Raw genomic sequence first — 17,411 nt, 5'->3', positions numbered from 1 at the left:
CTTCTGCATTTATTGAGAAGCTTTTTAATACATCCCATACATATGTATGTAGGCATATATGAGTATATGTCAAAAAAATTCATTATTTCTCTCTTGTGTGCTGTACGTCTCGCGTGAAAAAAAAAGCCGGCATGCATATATTCAATCTGTATGCTATATTGACCATGTCTTCTTTGTTTCAGCCGATAAATGCTATAATACATTCACATTTTACTCTCTTATGACATTCACATTCTCTTCCTTCTTTTTATTTTCAGTGTCTTATTTCTTTCTCATTTTCTTTTTTTGCCCTTTTCTCTTCTCGCCTATCTCTTTGTGGTTGAGAGACAATTTTATTAAGATAAATGTGACTCTAAAGGAAGATATATCATGTTATTTTTATATATTTTTCCGCATTTTCTTTATAGAAAAATAAAAGATATTATGAAAAAATTTTTATTTTGCGACAAGTAAACTTTGAAAAATTTCTTTTTCATTCAAATTGTAAATGCCTTTTGTGTTTTCACTCACTTATTCATATTGGCGATGTTTATTGCTGTTCACTTTGACTGGGATGTGCTTCTGTTAATTAAATTCACTTGGTTTTTACAATTAAAATTGAAAATTAATTAAATTTCTCACAAATTCACATCAAAACACTGAGAAGGGGCTGAAACTATGACAAATATTTTTGCGCTATTTTTCGCATCTCTTTTAAGTCACATCTTCAAATTTCAAAATGTCGTTAAATTCTTCTTTCTTCTTAATTGATGAATTTTATACCTTTTAATCAATTACTTCACAAATTCAAGCACAAAATCTTATAATTTGCGCCTCAACTCACAAAAATCCAATAATTAACCAACTTCCAACCACACTTCACTAAAATAAATGAATGGAAAACTTGAACGACAACATGAATAGTAAGGAGGGAGAAAAAACATTGTAAATGACACGAAAACTGTGTATATTGTGTAGGAAACAAATGGAAATTTAAATGGGCTTTCTTCTCGCTTCTGTTGACAGACATTACAAATACTTGAGAAATCACAAGTCAAAGAAGATTCTTGTTAATATTTTTTTAAATTACACTTCATTTCGGTCATGGTCAATATTTTGTCGGCCAAAATATTTGCACAAGTTATGATTCAGATGAACTTTGAGGAGAAGTGATGATGGGGTTAAGGAGGTCGTTTTTTGGGTTTTAGGAGGTTAGTCCTTGCTTTTTGTACTAGGACCGAACAGCATACCATTTTTACTAGGGATTACTATGCTGTCATTAGGCACTAGGGAACACTATGTCACCGTATTAATTGCAATACGCATGGTGGCAATACCCAAATTAACGACGAAAAATGCAACTCACCATATTGTGTTGCCCAGTAGGATAAATCGCTCAAGTATAAGCAAGATACCAATCATAAAAGCTAGTGTGACAAGGAAAATTTCTCGAGATGGAATCAAGCTTGTGATTAATCATGATTGTGTCGTAAGAAGCTGTTAATAGAAATAACATGGCATTTGGTATTAGTAATTTTCAGAAGGAAGCTAGCGATAGAGCCAGCTTAAAATGACGTCTAAGAAAGGTTATGGATTGCAAGTCATCTGTACGACTGGTGAAGTAAGTAAGTGTCGATTAGAAGAACTTGTTGGGAGAAATTAAACTCGAACTTCACAACGTGGTAAACTATATCAAACAGCCGTCACGATGCCGTCGGGGATTCGTGTCAAACGTTAACAAACGTTGACTATTGTACTGCTTGGAATACTGACAACGAGACCCTTCCCTAGAAACTCTCTTTAATCGATAGACTTGTTGTCCAAACATTCTTGTATCAACGTATCTCGATGGTAAGTCACGATAAAAATCGCACGGTATACGATTCACGAAATTTCATGCCGCGACACAAAGTTTGAACAACTCCGATCTAAATAATATTTAATTCCTATATACACATCATATACAACCCACCCATTTTCTCAAAAATATAATTTCAAATTACATGAAGTAAAATTCAAAAGATTTTACAAACAAGGCAAAGACATGTAAACAAGCTTCAATTTTTTTGTGTAATAGTCAATTTATTTTCCCAGTTTTTCATTTAAAATTCTTAAAATAATAATATGAATATATACATCAAAGGGATGAATGTTATGTTATTTACAAATTTTTAAGCATGAATATTTACATAAATGTTAGTATTTAAATTCCTCTATCATCCTTAATATATTCCATTCTTCTTGAATTTGTTTTAAGGCATTAAATTTGATTAGTATGTAATTCAATTTCATCCATTCGATCGATAATATCAAGACAGCTTTTATATCCTAAATTCCTTCTTTCATAACAGTCAATAGCACTTCTTCCATCTTATACCTCATTAGATATGCTTCACAGAGCATTTAACGCCTGATTTAAATCCTCGATTAATATCTCAGGATCCTCTAAACCGCATGATAGACGAATTAAATTCTCTAAAAATCCCAAATCATGTACTTCTTCATCTGAGAATGATGTTGGAACAACGAACCATAAAAGTGGTGCTTGTGCCAATGATTCACATCCACCTAAACTATCAGCCCACATAAAAACTTTCAAGTGCTTTAAAAATCTTTTTGTCTCATCCAATTTAGCGTCTTTAATGTAAAAACATAAACTACCGCCATGTCCATAGCATTGTGATAAGGCAAGCTTATGTTGGGGATGAGATGTAAGGGCGGATGTAAAACACCACTGACACGTGGATGGTGTTCTAAAAATTTAGCAATCAGTAAAGCATTTAAGGAATGTCGTTCCATTCTTAATGCCAAAGTTTTTAAACTTCTTATCACTAATGCACAATCGAAGGGTGAAGGCCAAATGCCTGTTATTTGTTGGGTAAATTTAATTTTCTCGTAAAGTTCTTTGCTGTTCGTTGAGATACTTCCCCTAGACATGAGGAAATAAAAAGAAAATAATAAAAATGTGAGAGAGAAAATAATAAAACAAAAGAGCAAGTAAGGATGTTAGTGATGTGGGTGTTGTGTGTAATGAGTGCATATTTTGGAGATGAGAATAAGATACAGTAAAAGAAGATAGAAATGAAGGTGTAAGAAGGTAGCTAGTTTGAGTGTTGAGAACATGTAGCATTGTCTGAGTCAATAACAATCTGGACCAGATGTGGAAATGGACTTGAATTCTGAGATTATTACCCTATTAAGGCTAGCTCGATTTCTGTACAGTTTTTAGTAACTTAAGGTTCGATTTTTGAAATATACAAAGGAGGCATAAAGAAACGGTCACACAGCCCTTGGATTGAATCCTTAAGGTTAACGGCGACCAGGAACTCTAAAAGCTTCTTAAGCGCAGAGCAGTCCTTGGATAGAATCCTCAAAGTAAACGGCGACAAGGAGCTTCAAAAGCTTCTTGCCGCAGAACAGTCCTTGAACAGAATCCTTGGATAGATTCCTCAATAGAAACGGAGACCAGAAGTTTCAATATCTTCTTGGCGAAGAGCAATGATGAAAGAATGTCAGCTAAACGTGTAGACAGAGAATTTTTACAAATTAAGTGACAGAGTCAGCCACAGAGTCAGATGGAAAGCCTAAGCTCCACATAGTAACATGGTGGCAGTAAGTAAGAATAAAGGATCACTTAAAGTTCCATTTGAAGCTCGAATTGTGTACGGCTTACGAATGTCTGATTTATGAAACCTCATTAAGCCTTATTTAGTCACCTAACAAGTCACTGTGAAGCGACACACGATAGTCTTAAGTGCATCACTAGTCCAGAGTGCACAGAAATATGTTAGAACTTGACATTAGCTTGTTCTTCACCAGATATAATGTTTTATTGCCCTAACCGGCAAAGAGCATGCTCTCGAGAGCTTGCTACCTAGTAGCCAGCATACCAATTGTTTTCAGCTTCCTCTGTACTTGCGAGCATACTCTTTGTTTATTAGGGATTGTCCTCTTCATATTTTAACACTCGCAAAACAAAGCAAATCCCCAATCCAGTCAAAGTAAGCACTCTAACACATCTCCTTCCAAAAACCAAGCTATAGATAATAGTAGGAAGTGATGAGGAAAGATGACTATAAGGAAGTTTTAAACAAGATACAAAAAATATATAAAATAATTACATTACAACATCATTGTGGCCATTCATGAATTTGGTTATGGAATATGATACAGCATCCGCTCCAAAGTCTAAAGGCCTTTGAAAATAGCAACTGGATGGTGTATTATCAACAACAACAATAGCATTTGTCTCTTTGTGTACGATATCTGCAATTGTCTTTATATCCGATATGAGCATCATTGGATTACTTGGTGTCTCCACCCATACCATTTTTGTATTTGACTTTAATGCCTTCTTCACCTCATCAGGCTTAGTCATATCAACAAAATTAACTTCTAGTCCTATATCAACTCCAGTCTCTCTAAACAATTCAATTGTTCCAGTGTAAATATTACTTCCGCATAATATTGAATCGCCTGCTTTAAGCATTGCCATCAAACAGCTTTGACCGGCTGTGCCAGATGGAAATACTAGTGCATATTTACCATTGTCAAGTGCTGCCAATGTCTGTTCAAGTATTATTCGTGTTGGATTTTCTGTATTAAATTCATTGCCTTTATTATCATTTTGTGATAAGGATGCTGATGATACTGATGTTGACATATAAATTGGTGCAACTATTGACCTGAAAAATGACAAAATTTTCATTATTTTAGTCTATAATAGCTGCATATCCACAAAAAAATTGATAATAATAAATTCATATGCGTTATCAATAGCTTACCGGCATAACAATTGTTCCGGTCTATATCCACTGTGTATAGCTTTTGTTGCAAAGCCCGACTCCTGCCGTAAAAATCCAATAGCTTCATTTTCTGTCAAACTAAGTTATTATGTGAGAGCCATCCAGCAATAACAACAATAACATTCGAGAATGAGAAAAAAAGAGGAAGGAAAATCAGAATGAATCATTGAACTTTTTTTGGGTATAGTCATTCGCTGTTTATAAACACGAGACGAGCTTAGATAAAAAAAAATGAATAAACAACATGTGGGAGAGAGTGAGTGAGAGAGAAAGAGATAAATGGCGCGAAATAGATTATTTTATGGTTTTTGAGAGAAGCAATTTTTTGAGAATATTTTCCTCATGTGTGCACTCGTGAGGGTGGAAGAAGATTCAACGTTAAGCTGATCAAATTGTTCATGACGAATGAGTCTTTTTTCAGCAGTTTTATGGGTTATAAAGTTTTTTTTTTTTTGGTGATTTATTTTGGCTAGGTGGTTGGGTAAGTGATCAGCTGTAGATGAATTTTATGTGCAATTTAAATGAGGTTTATTTTGGGGACATGTAGACATGTATGGTTTAAGTGCTGGAGGTAAATCCAGGATATATGGCGTACACCAAGCCTACACTACTACTAAGGACCCTAATATCATTACTACGGCTTTGATATCCCCCTAAAAGGCAGGGACCGCTTATAGATATTGTAGTGGTATTTCTGTCCCATGAAACCATGCAATTTGCCTGTTAGGGCCATTCTGAAAGTCTAAATCTGGACCAACAAATGGATACTATTGAGGGTATCTAGTTTGAAAGCTTGATCAGAGCCAGATTGGCCAGAGCTCGAAATGAACTAAGAGAAAGATTCTTTGTTGGACAGAGACAGTCGACTAAACTCAATACAACTTCTGACACTGCTTCTTATATACCGAGAGTGCAGGGTCATTGTCTAAAATGTGCTTAATACGACGAGACTCAAGTCGGATTAACTCTGGCTTGTGGTCGGATTTGATCGAATTCATGGACCCTATGGGACTAATAAGTAGTAATAAGTTGAAAAATGAGTCTTATGTGTCTAATTCTGGACATCTGAAACGCACACGATTTTCTTGAATCTGATTTGGAAAGATGCTCTCGATAGATATTGTAATGCACTTGGCATCGGTAATTGGCAAGCGGTTGCCAGAAAAAGAACCAGCTTCAGACGCAAATTAAGGGAAGCCATGGATCAAAATTGATGTATACGGACAGCGAGTTAAGTAAGTAAGGACGGATTTGGTGTCCAAAAAAGCTCATTGTCAAAATTTCTGGTGCTTTATGATTAGAATCCCCCTATAAGAATTGACAATCCCCAAAAAAATGCGCCTTAGTCACCACAATAACCCAACTTTAGACCCTTCCCGCGTCGTTCACTTGCATTATTTTAAAGAGCGAGCTATTTTATTTTGATGAGATAAATTTACTTATTTGAATTTTTTCATCATTAATCTTTCGACTCTTTCCATCCACATCTGAATGGCATTTTTTACTCTCTCTCGCTCAAAATTGATTCTATATTTAATGCTGGATTTTAAATTCTTTTTTTTTATTTAATTAATCCTTCCACTTCCTTTACGTCTTTTATATATGAATTTTCACAAAAAAACAATATCACATGAGTATATCCCCGAATAGCACAAGTTAGTTAATCCATCAAAAGTTTGATCATAGGCTGGGATGAGGAGAAGGTCCTAAGTTGGTGTAGGATGTGTATCATCATGCCAGAGGTCCCATAAGAGCAACTAAAGAACTGTTGGAAAGAGCATAATCACAAAAGAGCAGTTGTGACTCTGTCTTGGAGCTGGATTCGCATATAGTAATAGAGGCTCAACGCGAGCGACTAAGGAACTCTTGGAATGAGCAGTTAATCAGTTAATCCATCAAAAATTCGATTTTAGGCTGTTGTGACTCTGAGTTGATTCAGGATTCGTTTCAGTATGCCATAAGTCCGATGAGGATGAGGAATTCTTGGAAAGAGCTCCAATGAGGGAATCAAGAATTCAGAAACCAGTTTGATGTGAATCTGAATTGGTACTGGATTCGTTTCAAAATGCCAGATGCCCCATGAGGGCGGCTAAAGGACTCTTGGAAAGAGGCCGTTGATAGTGACAGTGCAACACAGTGGAGAGCAACTTTTTATTAGGGTACACAGGTTAACAACCACTGGTGTAGCATTTGCTATTGCTAATTGGAAAATAGCAGTCAGCTGTTGAGCCAATTTCAGAAACCAACTAAGAGTGTCCATGAATCTGGATCACAGTTGATCTGTACGGCCAGCGAAGCAGATTAAGGAAGTAAAGCAAGCTAATCCAACTTGTGCTAATCGGGATCCAGCGTATGAATAATCACAAGCGATATCAAAAACTACACATCTCATTCAAAATACACTCCATCACTGAAGATGAATATGTGTGTGCATGTATATGCCCCGAAAAAAGATGATCTAAATAAATTCACAACTCATCCAAAACTCATTCACGTTCCTCATGCGTTCATGATACAGTTGTAATTCTTCAGGGTGAAATTGTCGTTTATGCTGTATTTTTTCACACAAAATAATATATATAAATAATGTGCATGTGTGTATATGCTGAGATTTTTGACTTCATAGAGATGAAAAATTCACTCTCTACAGTTCCATGCAAAACTGTTCATGCCATTTATCTCTCTTCACACTTTTTTTATACTTTTACTGCTGTACGCCCACTTTGACAAACATTTATGTTTCATATTTATATTTTTGTAATTTATTGCAAGCAACGTTTCTCTCATCTGGTTGATACGACGGACGATGATGAAAAAAAAAAGTAGAAAAAATGTCTTTTGCGAAAAGGAAAAAAAATCTTATTATGCAATCATAAAAGTGCGCAGGTAATTTTTACTTCTAGTTTATTAAAATTCATATTTCATATTCTGCATTGCATATTGTAATATTTTATGTACATTGTTACAACGTGAGGATCTACGCTCGGTGTAAAAGAATCCACAATATTCATATTTAATGCAGATGCAATTAGATAACTTTATGTTTCTCTTTACCGAGCTGTGTATGAATTTGTGGCATTTTAAGACGTATAGTGACGTTGGATGTCGTGAAATGTCGTAGTGCTTTTGACAAGTTGTTTACAGATTTGGAGGTCTGTTCATTAAGTGAACTGCTTCGAAAATGCGACCAAAGAACTTTTGAAAGGAAGTTGTCGATAGAGACGGTATTGAACTTGGCATTGGTAATTAACAGGCGGAAGCCAGTAATAGAGGCAGCTTTAGGCGCCATCTGAGTGAGGTCATGGATTACAACTGATCTATACGATCAGCGAATGAAGTATGAAGGTAAGCTTCAAAAATAGGAGATGTATACCAATAAGTCGAGCTTTATAGAGTCCTCAACCTGGTAATTGACTTGAAATTTGGTCCTAACTTAGAGCTATTGACAATATTCCATCATTAAGCAGCTTGATTAATATCGTATCTGAACAGACAATCAGCATGCTTATGAATATGCATGCTCATATAATTGATATTAATTTACAATAACACATTCTGGAAAGTCAGGGGTTACAACATAACTCTGAATATTCTTGACTTTGGCCTTTGACAAACTGTGAGTCATAGCACCATGGTTTGACGTATAATACGCTCAGCTGTGCCGCAAAAATATCCAAAAATAGGTTTTGTTTTAGAAAAATTTAAATTTGTAAACATAAATTACGTTTAAGCCGTATCCCTAAGATCATTGCTCAAAGACGAGTCAAATATTATGTATATGAAGTCGAATAGCCTTAATTGAATTTTCCAAACAAAAGTCCTTCAACTTGCTTATGGAAAAGTCGACTCAAGTTGATTTGAGTTCATATAATATTAGTTGATTTGTTGTAAATCTAGATGAGGAAACATCTGGTTCAGATACATCTTCATCAACCGATACACCAATCTTTGCATATAAAACCGATTTGAATCTGTTTACTTTTATTCTAGCCTACTTTATTGCCTATTGAATGTAGAGACAGTATAGAGACAATTTTGTTAAATCCCAAACTGTGACCAGCGCCAGGTGTCTTTAAAGGAAGCATCGAGATCATATATTAACACCGGAAGTCACAAGGCTTAAAAAGCAAGATTTAATCTAATCTGGCCAGAGGCCACAGTTGAGCTGTCTTGGAGCTAAATGTTCAACATTTTCTATTCTGTGTGCTTTCCGAAGAAGGAGTCTGTCGCGAATTTGTCGGATTTTGTATAAAGTCAACTTGTCGAGTCTTTCCTAATTCAAATCAACTTCGAGCTCTGTGTCGCGGAACAGAGTTTAAGAAGCACTGCTCTAGTATATGAATACTAAGATCCTAACCATGCACAAATAACTCATAATCTGCCAAAAGACACAATAACAACCATGACATTTAATGACATGACGTCAACATATCCCGAGTAACACAATTTGAACATGGCAGTCGTGTGTCTGCCATGTCTAATCACATTATATATCATATGATGATATGACACTTATGTGTCGCTTAAGACAATCTTTTGATAACCACAAAAATCATTCATTACACCGCTCGGGTCTTTTTCCACATGAACAACTTGCACTTGCACTTCATCGGAGGAATTTTTTTTTTCATTTATGTAAAAAAAAAAATATTTAAATAAACTCACTGTACGAGTTCATTAGATACACTTTGGTAGCCCATTATTATATCCACTTTTCGTTATGGTGAACTGATTCTTTATTTACTTATTTCACTTTAACAGAAACGAAATTATGAACTCGACTATCGTACTCAGGTGATGTACTTCCAATGAACACCTTCTTTTGCGCGTCTAGATAATTTTTTTTTTGCTGAAAAAAAAAGAGAAAATTTGCTCAATTTTAATAAATCAAGACGGAAAGGAACTGAGAAGAAAAAATTTTAATTTTTTTTTTTTTGCACAAAAAAACTTGTTTTTCATGTGGGAATTTTCAATTTTCTTTCTCAATTTTTTTGTCTTCTTCTTTTTTGCCTTTTTAATTTTAGAGATATATCGTAAAAAACCACCTAGCACATGATGATGCTGATCATATTTCGTCATTAAGTAAAATAGCATTTTTTTTTTGTGAAGTTTTTTCTTTCTTTTTTTTGAAGAGTAAAGGAACGATTAATTTTTTTTTTTGTGTAAGGTTTAATGAACGATAATTTTTATTTTTGCGAGGATTTGTGTCGCTCGGGATGAGTATGTAGATTTATGATGCTAGTCGGAATTTTTATTTTTGTGAACAAATTTTTTAATTAAAAATTTTTTAATTCCTTTTCTTTTTTGTGTGATTTGAAGATGCTTGATATTTTAGAAATTTATGAGGAATTATGAGATCAGATTTGATGATTTGCTTCCAACTCTCCCTTGCATTTGCAAATTCGTGTAGTTTCCTAATATATATCGCTACAAGCTTGAGCATTTTATTAATCTTGGAGACTAACTCGAGTTGAAAAAAGTGATCCAACAACTCCTTTGGTGATCAAACAAGAGTTTCCACTAAATTATGCGTAGAAGATCTTGTGAAGTTTGGTTCAGATCTTGATGTCGATTAAGATTTGGTCGATTCAAGTCGAATTTTCCATTAAAAATTTGATTCGACTTCGGGCTTTGATTTTGATTACTTTCAGTTCCACTCGTTTGCGGCAAATTTAAATTTTTTACGAAAAACTCTACAACTTATGGAAAATTAGAGAAGGTTTGACAACCAAAGACTCAACCCTCCCATCCTGAATAGGCACTCTTTGAAATGTTGCCATCACGGCGATGAGATGGTAGTATACTTAGGACCAAGTGGGAGCCACTTGGCGAAAACAGCCGGATTTGCAACATTTCGAAGAGTGCCGATTGGGAACATGAGACAAATCAGTCGAAAGCGTGAAAAATTAGTTCCAATTTGTTCCACTGATCTTTTGAGCGAGTCAAATGCATTCGAAACGCAGCTCGCAAGCTTGAAGGCGCTATAAAACTCTAGGTGTTCTTCGTTAATGCATATCTGGATGTCAATGATCTGATGAAGACAGAATTAAATGTTTTTACCAATTTAATGAATTTATTTTTACTTTCTTGCATTGTGCGCACGGGGACCGTTTAGAGAACTTCTGTAGAAAGCTCTATCTTTCAATAACTTCTGCCAGTTCGGGATATTGAGAACTCAAGTCCTTATCAACACTCCGATTTACTTAAGTCGTGATTCCCACAGTTGCCTCTTGTCCACTGTCTCTTTACCTCAAGTACCTTTCCATATTCTAAATAAAATCGCCACAATGCATTAATTTACCATAACCACTCTTAATTCCCCAAAAAACACTCAATAAAAAGTTTCTCTCACTAAAAAAAAATTCCCAACTACCCCAAAAGCCAATTTTAAATTTAATTTAATTTAATTCACGAATGTTCAATTTTTCTAAACAAATTTTTTTATTTTCCATCGTGGGCACATCCATCATTTTTTTCAAGTTTTTTATCCGCATTTATTCGTAAAGTGTGATTTTTTTTTTAAAAAAAATTGTGTATATTTATTTTCAAACAGAATTTTGTATATCATTAGGTCAGTATTTGCCTCTGACAGTGATTTTCACATTCAGAAAAATATTCTCTCTATAAAAAAATATAAAATAAACAATCCCGGACGTGTACAATCGACTGAATAAGCAGAACATGAATCGATGAGAGAGGATGAAAAAAAAAGTTTATTTTAGAAAATAAAAATAATAGAAGAAAAAACTGTTGATTTTAAGGAAAAAGAATAATACACGAATGGGAGTCATTAAACTCTTACTATGTGATTATAAATATGAGAGTGAAGTGGGGATTATTTGGATGCTAGGGAATGGTGTTGAGTTGATAGTTCTATGGTTCTACTTTTAAGGATTTTTAGCTTCACTCTGTTGAGTGAATACAAAGCACCTCAAGCTCTCTTAAACCCCAATCCTCCTCCCCTCCTCATTTCTGGTTACTCAAATCCATATCTTCTCTCCTGTCTCTAACGGGTCCTACTCTTCATCCTCCACTCTGTGACCTCTTCGTCTTCGTCCGTCCAATCCGTCGTCCTCTCCTCCGTCAGTCCTGCGTCTTCCATCCTCTCCTTCATCCTTCTCTCCATTCTCTTCTCCGTCCTCCTCCCTTCCCTTCGATGTCCTCCCTTTTATCCTCTTCTACGTCCTTCCCTCCGTCCTCTCCTCCGTTCTCCCTTCGTTCTCTCCTCCGTCCAGTCATCCGTCGTTCCCTTCGTTCTCATTTCCGTTCTCTCTTCTATCCTTCCGTCGGTCCTCCCCTTCGTTCAATCTCCTAGTTGTTCCCTTCGTCCTCTCCTCATCTCCTTCCGTGCGACCCCTCCATCCATTCTCCTTCATCCTCCCTATCGTCAGTCCTCCTTCCTCTCGCTTCATCTCCTACATCCTCTCCTTCATGAAATGTATTTCTGGCTAAGTCCCTGACCCATCCGTTTCTAAAAAGTTGTTCATCAAGAAACTTCATCTAGTTTCGAACCCATGGCTACTCTTTTAATGATTTCAATGACCAAATATCGAATAAGCTCGTTCTTCCATCAACCATTTTCATCTAACACCATCCCTACATCAGCCATCTTCATTTACATCCATCCCGTTACACAATTCCTAAAACAACCCCCCCTAACGAAGGATAAAATAAAGGAGAGTTAATGGAACAAGACGTGACAATTGAGCTTATGATAATATTAGTTCAAATAATATAGAGATAATGCATGATCAAATATGTAATGCATTGCATGAATCCCGTAGAGTATTTTTATAATTGCCATAAAATGATATACTTACTTAAATAACCCCCATCCCATACCCATCATAAATGTGAATAAGCTCATCACCATAAAAGGTTGAATGACTCGAGTTTGTGAGAAAAATTTTAAATTTAAATTTAAAGGAGTGGATGGAAGTATCAAAAGTCAATTTCTGGTGGATAAAAGGAGTGAGTTCATTTTTGTATCATAATTCACTGCATAAATTATATTGGGAAGGGATTCAGGCTAAGAAATGAATATTTTACATGTTATGAATATTTTAACAGATTTTTTTTGAGTTTAAAGTTATGATTTCTTGTCTGTTTTTAGGTTGATGCTTAAATGTATTATTTTAAGGAAGTTTTGTAAGAATTTGTAAGGAATGAGTAATGTGGTTGGATATTACAATGAAGCTAATTGGAGGCTTTTGGAGAAATATAAGATTTAATCGTAGGATCTAATTTCAAATTTTCCAAAGGATTGTTCTCATTAATATCCAATTAATATGGACTTCAGAGAACTGAAGCTGAATCAATCATCAAATTGCTAGGTTTCCAGCTACATGAGGTGGCAAACTGGAGGCTCTACAATCTTGAACTACCAAATGCTTAACTCTTTATTCGGAACCTTACAACATCTGTGATTCTCGAGTAAAAAGTACAAAACCCAAAGGACTTGAACCCTTACCTAGAGATCGTTCATTTATTACTTAACGATCTTATGCTTTTGGGAGTGAAAAAGAAGACTCTTGGAATTGCTTAAAAAATTAACAGAACTTTATTTAATTCGCTAGCCGAACAGATCAACTGTGATTCATGACCCCTTTTAGTTGGCTTCTGAACAGGCTCGATCGCCGGGATTCGAACTCCACTTTCTCTTGACGTGAATGTCAAGTGCACTTGAATATACTGCTTACATACTGAACTACCGAGGGTTTCTAGAGAGTGTGACACATTGCTGACTTATTGCTTTTTTCCAACTCTGCACAGTTGCATGGCTAAGTTTATACCAATTTAATAAAGCTGGCCTTAACTTATGCTTCGCGAATGCACAAACCTAATTGGTGTGATTAGAAATCAACGAAAAATCACTCAAATTCGACTGGACTTTCTCTGGATTTGAACCCTGGTTATTAGGGTCAATTGTCCGGCATTCTAACTCAGTGGTTAGCAACCTTTTATTTGTGACATATCTTGGTGACTAGAATCGACTAAAACCTCTTATGGCACACGGTTCATGTCAATTTTGTAAACTTATTAGCACATATGCTGCCCATTACTCCACTAACAACTACGCCATTCCTGCTTTATCGCTGAACATATTTGATCAATTTAAAAATACTGTTCCTTCAATTTTCAATGATACAAATCCAATTCAAACTATTTTCACCTTCACAATCCTTTCATACCTTATCATATCATACATAGCAATGCACCCTTAATCGAACTTCTGTAAATACATTCACATCTCGATTACCTTTGAACAAAAGAAAAAAGCTGCATCCTCGCTTGTAGAAAAATTTAAATTTCCATTTACTTTATGGTAGGTAAAGAGATAAATTTCAAATCCATTGCTGAAACTCATGCAGTGAATGACTGTGTTTATCAGTAAAGTTCCTCTCTGCTTCAAAAAAAAAATGTTGACATTTTCATTATTGAATATCAATATTTGATTTTTATATATAATTCATATACTCCACTTCCATCCTTGCCTTGCAATGAAGTAAAAAGCTTACTGCTAAAGTTTAAACGAAGCACTTTGTATGCTTTCGGATTTCGACATCTTATCATCTTTTTCCTTTATCGGATTTTTTTTTCCTCCTACTTCATCCTCATTGCTAATGTGAATTGATGATGATGATGATGATATAAACTGACGAAATTATGCAAATGATTTTTTATTTCTTTTGCCATAAGAGGCATCATTGGAACGGAATAAAGTAAGTCGATAGCTTTTTATTGATATTGAAAATTCCTTTTTTGTGATATTAATACGATTTCATGTGCACGTGAGCTCATAAATTTTATTGAGTTTATCATTCATACAAAATTAATATGTGAGTTGTCATGAGTGTCGATTACATTGAGGATAAATTGATATATATATATATATTTTTGGTCTTGTTACTTGTGAATGGTGATGACTGTAAGGTGTGTGATGATTTTTAAATTGTGTACTTATTCAGGGTTGTGACAGCAAGTGAAGTGATTGTTGCAGTCAAAGATGAAGGATTTTGATGCAAGTTTCCTGGCAGGCAATGAGCATACTCACATAAATGAGTACACTCAATATTCCCAGTTTCAAAAGTGGTCCAGGTTTCAGTCTTAATATTGGTCCCATTTTCTGCCTTTATCTCCATCTCAGTCATAAACCCGGATCCAGTTTCAGTTCTCAGTTCTCAGTTCTCAGTCCTCAGTCTCCTCAGTCTCCTCAGTCTCCTCAGTCCCTCAGTCCCTCAATCCCTCAGTCTCTCAGTCCCTCAGTCTCTCAGTCCCTCAGTCATCAGTCCTCAATCCTCAGTCCTCAGTCCTGGCCTTGGTTCCGATCTCAACAGTCGTCTCAGTCTCGATCCCCCTATCTTTCTCGATCTCCATATAAGCCATGAACCCGGTCCCTGTCTCGAAAATTCATCAATACTAATACATCGGGAAGCCCTAATTCCACCAACAAACCCTGCTCATAAATATATTCAACCTTACAACGATGCTCTTTATCTATCACAGCACCAAAGATTATAAAACATCTCAACAAGCCTCAAGTCCTTCTGTTTGTCATCTGTAAACGATTATCTTACATTATCTCTTAAAAAGCTACAAAAAGATGTCCTTAATTCTTTCGAAAATAAATATTATCATTATTCTACAGTCAGAAGATAATCAACAAATAGCTAAAAGCAAATTTTCAATAAGAAAGCTATCTCAAAGGATCCTTGTGCATGTTCTTTTATCTCTTCCGTTTCTTTAAAAAGTTGTCAAACGATAGCCTCAAAGCTTTAGTAAAACTTTTGAATGGATGCTTTGGAATCGGATGTGATTCAATGATGGATGGGAAAAGAGGGACAGTCAGGGAGGGGTATTTGGGGTATCAACCCTCCTTGCTTATCTTATCCAGCAATTTATTCAATTTTCAAGTGTTTCTGAGATGAAAATATCAAAAATTAGTTCAAATTCTGACTAAAATCGAGAAAATTCTGGCTAAAATCAACAAGCTTCCTTCTACGTGCCTGGATCCAAGTAATACAACATCCCAGTAGCAATCATTAAAATCCCAAAAATCGCTAAAGCAACAAATTCAACAAATTTACAACCAAAACGTATTCTGTTATTTACCTATCTGAATTATTGACTAAACGGGAGTATCAAGAGTACATAAACTTTACAAATAACATCTGTAAAGACCTGGCAGGGTGTACATCTGTTCAACATCAAGGAATTCTGTCGTTACTTCTCAAATAAGACAACGAAAAATAAATAACAAAAAAAGGCACAAATATTTTATCGTACCTAGAACAATCGGTATTTATTTTAGGAATTACGTTCACGTTTACACAGCTATTATACATTCAATTGTATTTTATTATCATTCACGCGTGGAAGTTATTTGTCTTTAAAATTTAAGATTATTCAAATTTAATTCTTTGATTATAAATGGAAAGTGAAAATGTCAATATGATGTATGAGCTCAAGGATATGTTGAGGAGATCAATATCTGAAAATTGTATCGATTAGAGCTATTTTGGCAACAATGTCATATGTATTTACATACATAATAATGTGGTCAAGGTGCAAGGTTTCATATGACTCTTGTTGACAACTGTGAGGCTGTGTCATATGAGCAGTGGTGGGCAACTGTCTATTTTTTGCGGTACACCTTAGAGGTATGCGTCGAACGAAATCGCATGCAGCACACGTTTTATACTTGACTGGGACACATCGAAGTCCATTGCCGAGTTTAAAGAACCTTTATAGACAGCTATATCTTTCGATATATTCTGCAAGTTCAGGAAATTGGATCTGTAGCATCCTCATAGAGCCCGTTACATTTGCAACAAAATTTGGCAACTCCCTATCACCTGTCACACAAATTCCCCACCACTGCAATATATCCTTACTAATCCTCAACTAACCACTAACATCTATCAGCCTCATACATCTCTGTAATCCTGACTCATAATCTCTCGCATGTGTTGAACAAATAAATGTCATGGGGGGGGGGAGAAAAAAAGTTTATCATACGTGGTAAATGCACACATAAATGTGGGTGCGAATGCTTACTATTTTTCTAATTTAATAACCATTTAAGATGATAATTAAAGGATAATAGAGAAATATATATCATGATTATGATGATGCATTCACATATGTTGAGCATTAGCATTTTAGTTTTTGAATAGAGAAATAGTTTAAAGTTTAAAGTTTATGCATAATGAGAGCAAATGTTGGGTTAGTGTTGGGAAAAATATTGAGAAAGTTTTGTAGGATTTTGTAAATTTTATGAGATAATGGAATTTGGCTCCTAAAAGTTGTTAAGACTTGTTATTAATGAGCTAACAAAGAAATCCGAAAAGGCACACGATTTCAAAAGTTGGAAAGTAGTGTCCTTAGGTCAGCGTGATTCTTAGAGTTATACATTATGAGACCGGATTTGACCGAATTCGACTAGAAGATCCAAAATACTAATAGAAAATATCGATTGCTTAATGAAGATGAAATCGTCAACCTCTCAGTCACAATCAACCTATCTGTTAGTATCCGACCATTTGGACGATGGTGTAACCACAATGCATCACAAAGGAGTGGAGGCACTTGGGTAGGTGAATTTGAAGTGCGATGAACACCTGTGGC

General features: G+C 35.3%; 1 protein-coding gene across 1 annotated transcript; it reads right to left on the bottom strand.

The window, feature by feature from the left end:
* Positions 1–2,348: 2,348 nt before the first annotated feature.
* Positions 2,349–9,599, bottom strand: LOC139099556 (probable cystathionine gamma-synthase). Its single transcript, XM_070652052.1, has 4 exons — positions 9,450–9,599; positions 4,764–4,862; positions 4,101–4,664; positions 2,349–2,908 (listed from the first exon to the last, which is right to left on the bottom strand). The coding sequence occupies exons 1-4, from the start codon at positions 9,482–9,484 to the stop codon at positions 2,584–2,586; spliced, it is 1,023 nt and encodes a 340-aa protein (XP_070508153.1). The 5' UTR covers positions 9,485–9,599; the 3' UTR covers positions 2,349–2,583.
* Between the last annotated feature and the right edge of the window lie 7,812 nt (positions 9,600–17,411).

The sequence above is a fragment of the Chironomus tepperi genome, unplaced genomic scaffold (assembly GCF_022539635.2).
Source record: "Chironomus tepperi strain 1889 unplaced genomic scaffold, CSIRO-AGI_Ctep_v1 contig_475, whole genome shotgun sequence".
NCBI lineage: Eukaryota > Metazoa > Arthropoda > Insecta > Diptera > Chironomidae > Chironomus > Chironomus tepperi.
The sequence above is the reverse complement of the archived record's forward strand: the minus strand, read 5'-3'. Positions and strand labels throughout refer to the sequence as shown.